The sequence below is a fragment of the Hemibagrus wyckioides genome, linkage group LG05, assembly GCF_019097595.1.
Source record: "Hemibagrus wyckioides isolate EC202008001 linkage group LG05, SWU_Hwy_1.0, whole genome shotgun sequence".
Lineage (NCBI taxonomy): Eukaryota > Metazoa > Chordata > Actinopteri > Siluriformes > Bagridae > Hemibagrus > Hemibagrus wyckioides.
This window is the reverse complement of record NC_080714.1, coordinates 19,010,128-19,021,758: the sequence shown is the minus strand read 5'-3', so window position 1 is coordinate 19,021,758 and position 11,631 is coordinate 19,010,128. Positions and strand designations below refer to the sequence as shown.

General features: G+C 40.7%; 1 protein-coding gene across 2 annotated transcripts in view; it reads right to left on the bottom strand.

The window, feature by feature from the left end:
• Window positions 1-11,631, bottom strand: part of agbl4 (AGBL carboxypeptidase 4) — a 302,375-nt gene that overhangs the window by 21,410 nt on the left and 269,334 nt on the right. For both annotated transcript variants that reach the window (XM_058389605.1, XM_058389604.1), the window contains exons 8-9: window positions 9,831-9,945; window positions 6,793-6,904 (exon numbers count right to left, since the gene is read on the bottom strand). In XM_058389605.1, the coding sequence (XP_058245588.1) occupies window positions 6,793-6,904; window positions 9,831-9,945 (227 nt within the window). The remainder of the gene's footprint in view (window positions 1-6,792; window positions 6,905-9,830; window positions 9,946-11,631) is intronic.

Genomic DNA, 11,631 nt, shown 5'->3' with positions numbered 1-11,631 from the left:
TGGTTGTTGGTGGCTTGGATTTTTTAATGGTTTTTAAAAGTAGGTCTTCGGCAGAATCAACATTTCGGTGAGAAGGTTCTGAGGAGAATTCCCAGACTGGTTTGAGCTGACAGAAAGGCTACAGTAACACAAATAACCACTCTTTACAACAGCGGTGAGCAGAAAAGCATCTCAGAAAGCATCTCAGAATATGCTGAACCTTGAGGTGGATGGCCTACAAGAGCAGAAGGCCATGTTGGGTTTCTCTTCTGTCAGCCAAGAACAGGAATCTGAGGCTACAGTGGAAACAGAGTCACAAAAGCTGGAGAGTTGAAGACTAGAAAATGAGCAGATGATATATGACAACGAAGAGAAAATAAAATTAAAAAGGTAAACTGCAAAATGATAAAAGAAGAAAGTCTGTATGTTGATTAAATTCTAAATATTATTAATGTCTAGTATTTTAAAAAAACATTTTTTTAAAGATATAGATTAGGTTCCATCACATAAAACTAAGCAGACATGTTTTATGTTATAGAGGAGCAGCAACCACTCTCCTGCTGGTCATTTCATAGGCTGTGTTTAATAACCACTGCATGGTTGAGAGATATTCATTTATGTTCCTTACTCAGCGAGCAAAACTAACGCCCCGATATCTGCACTCAGGGCCACCACTCTGGCTTCAATCATAAAATGAATGATTAATTCGCTCTGCAGCAAGGGACGATAATAACTGTTAGCAACTAGAGTGAAAAAAATCCCAGAGCACATATACAATAGTCCAGTAAGTGAGGAATAGTTGGCTGTCACTTGAAAGGGAATATTTGCAGAGAGAAAGAGAGAGAGAGAGAGAGAGAGAGAGAGAGGATGTGAAAGTGTATAAACTTGTATAAGCAAAGAAAAAAAGAATTATGCAAGTATGAAGGCAGTGTGTGTATCAGAGAAACAGCTTTTATCCATGAAAAGAGCAGAGCTGTGCTAGTGGGGCGCTGCTGGAATAAGGAGAGGAAAACCCTTCAGATGCGCCTCCACGACACCCACGCACCATTCACACACATCACCATACAGCCGAGCAGAGAGAGGAACTGCAGTGCAGGAACCTACTGCTGTGCATACAGCTCATCAGCTCCAACATGGCCGCCAAGTCATTAAGCTTCTGCTTGGAGAGAAGATGAGAAAGACGCCGTGTGAGTTTTCTGTAGAGACGCACCATCACACTGGTGAGTGGGATGTTTTGAGGGCTAACATTTCACAAGCTATATCTAAGACAGTATTTTAGGATTGATTTATTTTTTTCTCATTTCTAGTTTTGCACCCGATATACAAGATGTTTGTTTTTTCCCCCTTGACCTCTCTACCTCTTTATTCACCCTCCTCACTCTCTTTCTGTCTCCCCCTGTCTCTCTCTCTCTCTCTCTCTCTCTCTTGCTGTACAGTACAGCTATGCCAAGCCTCCCTCGTCTCATTAAACATTCCAGAGCTCACCTCGACTCCCGGGGGTCGTCAGGCAGAGCAAGCAAGCGAGTGAGTGAGAGGGAAACAGAAAGAGAACAAGTAGGTGAATTAGAGAAAAAGAGAAAGAGAAAGAGAGAGCGGGAGGGAAAACTCAGGCGGCACTTGGTGCTTGAAATTCCGCTCACAGCCAAAGCAATTTCCTGGCGAGCGCAGGGCTGTCAGGCCTCTGATGGCAGGCGGTGAAATATTGTGGCTGGGATAGGGGCGGCAGCCTGCATGCCAGCCTGATGGATGGAGCCCGCAAGGAAGAGAGAGAAACAACACACAGAGAAAAAAGAGGAGGATAGAACTAGAGGAAGAGAGATCCAGGAATAGAGAGATAAGGAGAGAGAGAAGGAGAGAGAGAGAAAGAGAGAGAGAGAAGGAGAGAGAACAGAAACAGAATGGCAAATCCAGGCACCATTAGGGAAGCATCATCAGCTCCTTGAAGGGGTTCCCAGGGTCCAATAGAGGTGAAAGGCATTCTAATTGCCCATTCGCCCTGTATCGCAAGCCAAGACTGGTGCACAGGCAGAGAATTTTCTTAAGCACATACCCACCACACACACACACAGCCACACACACACACACAATTTCTCATTTTGAGAGAAGGAGTTTACGTCTCAGGCTGTGTAATGGGACTGTATGCATGAGGTGCTAATTGACCAAAACAGTTCGTTTGGCCGATTGGGTCCATTAACAAAATAAGATTGGAAATCTTAATGCCACTGCTTCATCATCTCCATGCTGTTTCAAAGTTTTTTTTCCTTACTTCTATACTGACCTTAATCATCGCATGATAAAATAAGAAACTGCTCTCAGATCAGCACTGCATGCTCCTATAGCTTGAACCCAATACCTGAAAATAGCAGCATTCTATGCACCAATTCTCACTTCAAGGACAACTGCAGAAATACACAGGCAACGTTTACCTCGCCCCCAATGTCAACAAAAAGCCTGCCAATCACGCAGCCCTAATGTGCTGTCAATCAATGCCGGACAATACTCCACCGGTCTAACAGTGATGGATCGTTCAATTAACATGCGTCTCTGGCCTCTAGATTTGTTCATTTGAATTTGTAATTAGCCAATTAAAGCCAATTAGGAAATTAGGAATATGAAAACAAGAGATGATTTGACCGCTGAAGCATTGCATACTCAAACATGACTCGGAAATAGAACGTACTGTCCATCATATTGTGGGTGAGGCTGAGTGCAGGAAAGGTCCAGGCTGGATGTGAATGCATTTGTGGAAGAGTTAACAGAAGGTCAAAGGACTTATGCTGAGGAGTACCTGGCTAAAGCATAATAATTAGCCTGGGCCTTTAAGACCCATAAACAACATGCTGCTCTGTAATGGGGAAAACAATGGTGCTGATTTAAGCAGGATTAAGAGCTGATGTGTTTAACCACAAAGCACTTAGCATCAGCAAAACCTATAATAAAAGGGTGAAACAAAGTCTGGCCATGTTAAAAGATCGACCCCGGTGATCTCTGTGGATTTTAAGGAATGTGGAAAAGCTAATGTGGAAAAGGAACTGTAAAAAGGGTCAGAATATAAAATAAGATTTAAAGCTCAGTGGAGTTTGTGGGTGGGTGCTTAGCATTGATGTAGTCATAACATTATTGAATTGTAGTTTTGAATGGGTTTTTGTATGAATTGAGGCTTGGACTTGGATTAGAAAAGTTGTCTTATCAGTACAGGTAAGCAAGATTAAATAACTAATAGCTGTATTCCAACTACAATAATTATATAGTTTAAAGCAAATCATTAAGGTAACTATTATTATTATTATTATTATTATTATTATTATTATCATTATTATTATTATGAATTCTCCCCTCCGGCTTTCCTCCTCCGTATGTATGTCTTCTTTTACACAATGTTACACTCCTTTTATACTTTATATGAAATGTCAGGTGAAACTTTAAATGCTTTAAGTGTGACAAAGGTGAAGTCAGGTTGGTCCATGACTAAAATGGTAGTCACATCTAATAAAGAAAACCCAGGTCCCTCCCAAGACCTCAGTGAGTAATTTCAATACAGACTTAAATAAAGACTTTGGACTCAATCTGGAAATAACATGCACTTAAGGGTAATCTGACTAGAACATGTGGGTGTATGAGTGTGTGAGAGTAAAAACAGAGTAAACAGCAGAGAATTAAGAGAATGATGATAAATAGATACACCGTGCTCCCTCACTTGGCTCTGCAGGCTAATGGATGGAGTTGTTTAGCCCTTTTTAAGACAGAGATGACTCGTAATCAAGCTGAACGGGCACTTTGACAGTGCCGAGCCACCATGTTATGCGGTTAGCGCATCCTGAGCAGCTACATCTGTCGGCTGCTAATGACTCAGAGGCTGGGCACTAAAACCAAACAAACAAGGCCATTCTTCAGCAAGTCCATCTTCCCCACCACAGACGACCAGATTTTGACAGACTTGGCCTAAAGCTACTCCATTGGCCTCACTACTTCACTCTGCCATTCCCATAAGCAGAGAGACAGAAAGAGAAAAAGAGAGATGTATACCTTCCTTTTGGGAGCACTTTAGAAGGAAGGGCCAGATAGTGCTGACACAAACTGGAGGTTAGCAATGACAGGCACAAATTGCTCGTAAATCCCTGAGATGTGTAAGTAATGGGTGTCTGACACCAGAGGACATCGCAAGACATGCATGCGCGTACATGTGCACACACACGCTGGCACAGACACCACACACACACACACACACACACAGAGCGCATTCCTCCCTATCATTGTCAGTGCAACATACAATGACTAGAGGAAACAAAGTGGAAGAGGAGGAAAGCATAAAAATGAAAGTTCACAAGAAGAGTGGCTTCAAGGTGCAATATCCATCCGCTAATCCTGACAGGAACTAATACATTTGTTTCAGATGGAAAATTAATTTTCTAATATTAAAAAGGTCAGAAATGAAGCATGGCAATGCCGTCCCTTTTGTCATCTTTAACAAATTATCCAAAATGGCATTGTCAGATTGTTGGGGAGATGTTTTCCATGATGAATGTTCCTAGTAATCAGCCAATCAAAAAAGAATCCCTCGCTCCCCTTGATAAATGGGGTGGAAAAGCGGCGCTTTGCCAAGGAGATAGCACCATTTGTTTCTTTATTCCATTAAAAAAAGAAAGAAAAAAAAAAAGAATGAAAAGAAAGTCCTCTGCAACCGATTATATTTACCTGCATGACTGAATTTAAGCTATTTTCTTACTGGACCAGTGCGCAGATTCAGGTAGAAAATAGTGTAGGCTTTTTGCTCAAAAGCATTTGGGTGACTTTCAGGAAATTGATTGAAAGTAAAACTAGATATGTGTCAAATGAAATAAAATGTCCAAGGTTTTTTTTTTTTATTTTTCCAGACAGAATTAATTAGTTTTATACACTCTTTTAATTTATAAATGATAATACAATATTATGTATAAAATCTAACCCATGAGATAACTCTGCAAATGTCAAACTACTTTTAAGACAACAACAAACTCTTTAAATACGAATAGTAAGACCATAATTATAATAAATAAGCTATTATACTATATACAGTATATGTTTCAGCCGGTGAATTTATATGTACGGTCATGGATCCTTCTCTTTAGCTAATATGTGTAAACCTGACACAAGTTAGCTTTGTCTGTGTCGTCTCTGTTTGACTTGAGCCTGGTGCTTGGATAAGACCGTGTTTGTGTTTGTGTAGCAGTGTGGGATGGCAGGATTTACAGTGTAGCCAATGAACAAATGCTTTAGTCACATGAAACAATGTTTGGCGTTAAGTTTGGGAGTTTAAACAGAATGCTGTGTCTGCTGTGATTAACCAGAGAAAAAGACACTGCCAGTATGACACAGGAGGATACGTGAGTAAACGGTTGTGGATGTGAGGGAGCTTGGTAGAAATTAGTTAGGACTATATGTGTGTGTGTTACTCCCTGCCTCCTTTATTCATTATCGACAAGAACCACACCCTGTCACTACTGACATCTTCTACATTTGCAGGTAAGTTATTTCTGGATATTTGCTCTCCATATTCACTTTCTGAGTATAGAAATAGCTTTTAAAGCTTTTTTTTTCCAAATTACTCACCATGTATAATAAGCTTCCTTGTTGCCCCATATGTATTTCTCTAAAGAGTGAGTGAGTGAGTCTGTATGAGAGGATGCTTGTGTATATAGATAAATAGGTGTGTGTGTGTATGAATGTGAGGGACATGGACGGCTCTCTCTGCTATGAAGGATCCCATCGATCAGTGTGTCAGCGCTGAGGGAAAAGGTTAACGCCCGTTGCATGGCCTCGTTCCGCTCACCAACAATCCTGCTCTTATCAGGATGTGAAAGAGCAGCAAAGGGCAGGCCATTCCCAGGACAGCCGCTGACCTTCACTAATCACACACCTCACTCACTTTCTAGCCATAATTAACACCCAGCCAGAACAGATGGCTCTGTACTCAAACAAAGAACGCACAAACGTGCAGAGAGAAGAAAATCAAGGGGAGAGACGCCCCTGGCTGAGAAAGGTTCGAAATAGCCCAGAACAGACAGACAGACACAAACACACACACACACCTACAAAAAGATGCTGAGTCAAAGTTCCCACAGTGTCAGTGTCATGAGCATGGGGTTTCCACACCACATTCAGCTCAACTTTGCATATGTCACAAAGAGCTAGTGCACACTGATTTAAAATGATATAGAAGCAATGCATTGGATGTACAGACTTTTACTGCATAGAAATAAATCCGATAAAGGTGGTATATCCCAGAGTAAATAAAAGCACTGTTTTATTTAGCAGTGGATGTATGAGTCATAGATGATTGTCATAGATCTTATTATAGAATTGTTTGCATGAATATATATATATATACCTACAGTGGGGTCCAAAAGCCTGAGACCACATTAAAATCTGGGATTTTCTGGATTACAATTTTGAAATAAATAAAAGGTTTTAGAATATGTATGAAATATTTCCTATTTGCTAAAAAACTATATTTGACCCTACTGATATTGACCATGTTAACTGCTTTGTGCAAAAGGTCAAATGTCTAATCTCTTCTCTGATGGATTTGATCTAAAATGGATCACGTATTTTTGTGTAAATTTGTGGATTCCAAGCAAAAAGAAACTTTAACTCTAAAAAGAACTCTGAAATTCATGCAAACATTTCAGTCTAGTTTTTGTCAGCGTTGTCAGTTGTCAGTTGTTTGTAATGAAAATTGTTAGATTAAATTAGAATAGAATGCAAAATTCACCAGAGGTCTGTGACTCTTGGACCCCAGTGTAGGTATGTGTGTGTATATGAGCTGTCACTTACAGGATCTTGGTTCATTTGGATGATGAGTTGTTTGACAGCATGCAGAGTGGGATGAGCCCACTGGGATGGGTCCTGCCAATGGCGGTTCAGGTCGAAACCCATCAGAGAGCACCTGCATTGAAGACGCAAGTAAACAAGGTGAGTAAACAAACAACTAAGCCACCGCAAACAAAAGCTTACACTGCCTGTCTGAGATCATCGACTCCAATTGCCTTATCTAAGCACTATTTTCTAACATGGCATTATAGATCAACAAAGAGGACTTAACAACGATACAATGGCTGCAGTGCTCAATATCCAGCTCACCAGAAGCAAGTGCAAGGTCATATAGTTAAACAGAGGGAGCAGCATTTAAACACAATAGTTGCATTATGTTCTAGCCACAAACATAGTCATGACACCTAATAATACAAATAACGAGGACAGTAATTTGAGCTTAATTCAGTTTTATCTGTATAGAGCTTTTAACAATAGACACCGTCACGATGCAGCTTTACAGAAATTTGGATAGGGATTTATATCCCTAATGAGCTATTCAGAGGAAGGCAAGAACATTTTCCCTGTGATGACATGAGGCAGAAACCTTGAGAGAACACAAAAGGGAAAACATCCTCTGCTGGGTGTCACCAGATAGGATTATAAATCATTATCGTATGCCGTTGAGTAACCATGTGGTACATTTGTTCACATTAAAAAATAATCACATACCTAGAAGAGAACACGTCTTGACAGACATAAACACATTTATGCACTCAGGAGATTTCAGTGCTTGTGTTAGAGCTACATCTTCCAGGCTGAGGAAATCTGGTCAATCTGCTCCTCTATGGTATCACAATTATAGACTTATAGACCCTGACAGGTTACTCTACAGGTCAGTATCATGCATTACGCAGTAACTTGATACAAACAGCTATAAGAAGTCACTATCATGAGGTGAAGAGGAGCATTTAAACTTTGTTTAATATAGAGACCAGATGCCCCGCTGCCCTTCGGGTCATCTTAGGTGCTTTAAAAGGGCAACATGGCCAGTATAGAGTTGCAGAAGTTAGTGTCCAATGATGAAGAGTTGTGTTGCACATTCTGCCAAGGCACTGTGTAATTATTCTAATACTATATAAAGTAAACCTGGAAGACTGGACAAGGTAAGTAAAGGCGAGATGATTTGTAGAAACAATCAACCAAGCTTGATGGTGATTATGTATTGACTGAGGAACTCCCAGGATAATTAGGAGCTGTGTCTGTTTGTGTGTGTAATCCTTCATCCGGCCCATGCAGAGAATAAGAAATTCTATACGCTGAAAAAAATATTGGAAAGAGAGTTACTCATAATGGTAACAATTCTCACAAATTTTTTTAAACTAAGCATTTTTTAAATAAGGATAAAATGACGCCAAGGATTACATAAAAATATGTCCATTTAAATAGCCATTTCTGGTTCCTGCTTATTTTTATTATTATTACAACTTAATGGCCACTAACACCTTTAACAGTTGCAAACAGATGTAGAACTCTATTGGCTAAATACACTGCTGTTTCAAAACAATAACCCAAGTGCAAACCTCACAAGTGCAAAAAGTTGTTTTGTTATTTTGTTGTTTATTTGTTACCAGGCTGCCAGGCCATATGCTGCGGAATAGGTATGTACAGAACCATAGCAATGGATTACTTCTATGCTGCTGCAGAAGTGGCAGACAGATGGAGGGACAGAGAGACAGATGTCCCTAGAAAGACTTTAGCGGGTGCTATTGAGCTGAAGTAGAGGATCCATGACTTTGAGCGGCAGTCAGAGTCAATGCCCCAGCCTGCACAACAGCACTAATCCCCTAGTCAGCAAGGATTGATCCTGTGTTCCTCTCTACATCTGATCTCTCTCTCTCTCTCTCTCTCTCTCTCTCTCTCTCTCTCGCTCTCTCTCTCTATAAAGATGCAGCAAAGTTGTGATGGATTAAGAGAACACATGTAAAAGAGAGAGGGAGTCACCTGTCACTCATCCTGCACCGTCACTTCCCTCATCAACTCTTTTTCCTTTCTGCCACGATTAAGCGTCAGTTGACCCCTCCATTACCACCTCAGAGGGGTCAATCGCTGCCTTTCTCACTGTGCTTCTGCAGTGCAGCCTGGCTGACACCAGATGGCAGCCAGTGATGCCATTTTTTCTAGGTCTGTAGGATTACACAGCCAGTTATTGGTATTCAGTGCAGCTACCACCATTAAGTAAAAGGCAATTATGGAATGGAGAGTAGAGAGGATGCTCACAGTGACCGAGTGACTGCAGCCCAGTGTAGTGTGGGTTTGGGCGTATTCTTCCAGAGCCCAAAGAAATGTCCAGATACAGACTTATGGTGTAAGTTGGGATATATCATCTTTAAATAACTGTCACTCTTAAGGATGTTGGCAGCATGCTCATGCAGCACAGGACATTTCACTAGCTTTACCATGCTGTTGATGGACAATGATGGATCTGCTTCCTAGTGTCTCTTATTATGAAAAATTTCAGGGCTTGGCAAAGGTAAGCTGTTCTTAGATCATTGTATATAGCACTTTCTGGAGCACAATCTGATCCCACATGCATACACGCACACCAGCCAAAATATGAATCATAAGCAACTTAACATACAAATTGTCTTGAATGCTTTGCAGACATATATCTCAGTTGTTCTTCTCCAGCCCCCACCACACACATCTAACAGCATCATACTGCTTCCTGCCCCATGCATTCTGACTCTAATACTTCAACGCCAATGCAGCACCAACACTTTTCAGCTCTTAATCCATCACAAAGATCTGGGTTCATTGAGCAGAACCTTTCTTCTAAGCACATAATCATGAGAGTCCTTCATTTCGTCCCTTTCTAAAATGCAGCCTATGCAGATAGCATGTGCTGAGCTGAATTTTCTGAATGGTGAAGTTCAGGAAGTAATAGTAAAGTTCATAAAATTCAGAGTGCATCACTGCATCACTGATTATTAAATGAATCTCAAATATATGCCTAATGAGAAAGTGTGTGGGAATCATGGACTGCAACAATCCTTCCTCACCTGTAGTTGCCCAGGTACACACCATCAGGGTTGAGCATGGGGACAATTTTAAAGACCACATGATCACGCAGGACTTGTGCCACAGGGTGCTGGCTCACCAGGAAGTCTATAACACCTACACACACGTACACACTCCAGGGTTATCATAGTAAATGAATAAATGGTTATAGAAATCAAATAATGTTCTGAAATTAAAACTACAAATAAATATGTTCATCATAATTGAACTGAATAAAGTTCCTGCACAAAATTCTATTGAAAGTCTATTGAATGTTTAAAATGGTGTCTGGAAGTGTAAGAGCCCATGTAAGGATAATCCACAATGTGTATTACTTTCTAAAAACAGATTGTTACACACACACACACACACACAATTCACACAATTCAATACTTCATATAATCAGAAACACAAAAGATATTCATGACAGTGGGGAAAAAGGACAGAAAGCCAATTAAAAAGACAGACAGGTCCAATATAAAATCAGAGAGGAAATCTGAGATATCCATCTTTAGTCAATACAAACAGGATAGAATGAATAAAGGCAAGCTAAAAATGCAGGGAATTAAAAAGAAAAAGAAAAGAAAAGAGAGAGTTACAAGTTAAACAACTAAGAAGCAGAGGTTATACTAAGTACATTAACTGAAACACAAGAAGGGAGAGAGAATCCGGTTTATGATCAGGGAAGTGCTGACAGAGAGGAAGGGCGGAGCCGGGAGCTGGGGGTCAGTGGTGGCAGTCACTCGTGTTTTCATTTGCCCTGCACTGAGTGGCAATAATTGACAGGTAAATAAAAGACACACAAAGAGAGAGAGATAGGTAGATAGAGAGAGAGAAAGAGGGAGGGAAAGAGCAATGACCCCATGCCTCTCCTCTTCCCCATGCCCATTCTGTCCTGCTCATTACCGCTAATGGAGGCATAACAAGCTCTTTAATTGAGTCAATGTGGCACGGAGGAGAGAGTCAGACAGAGAGAGAGAAAGAGAGGGAGCTGCAGAGGCCACACCAGTGCTCCGTCTAATTGCTCGGACTTCCTGGATTTATTCATGCACATCTGTGTGGCAGCATATTTGTGTGTGTGTGTGTGTGTGTGCGTGTGTGTGTGTCTCTGAAAGTCACATTGAGGTGGCAAGGCAGGTGGTTTGAAAGCATTATCGTGACCAGACTACCGTAATCCGTGTCAGCCCTCTACTAAATTACTATAGTGCTTAACTTCCTAATTACCCACACAGAAACCTCCGAAGCCAGAGATGTTCAGGCCCTTAAAACTTGTCTCTTTTGTATTTATGAGAACTCTGTTTAACAGGGTGTAATTACACAAGTGTACAGAAAGAGTAGGTCAGAAAGTCTGCATTGTGAAAAACTGCAGCCATTAGTTTTGTCATGGATTTGTGATTGATGGTAGAATGTGGTGATTGAGTGGGGCAGCTTGACAGAAGTTGTGTGTGTGTGTGTGTGTGTGAGAGAGAGAGAGAGAGAGAGAGAGAGAGAGAACATTTTTTTTTATCTTGTTGTGGACCAAATGCCAGCAAAGGTATTGGAATATATGAATTTTTGACCTTGTGTGGCCATTTGCTTGTATATAAAATAATATAATAAATATATAAATAAACTAAAAAACCCAAAGGGTTTCCTTTAGGCTATTAAGGTTAAGGTTAGATTTAGGTTTAGGTGTAGCATTAATTAGCTACATTAATAATTATGTCAGTGGAAGGTCCTCACAAGGTTGGCAGGACAATGTGTGTGTGTGTGTGTGTGCGTGTGTGTGTGTAGTATTGTGCAGTAAGATTTGTATCCAAAGAT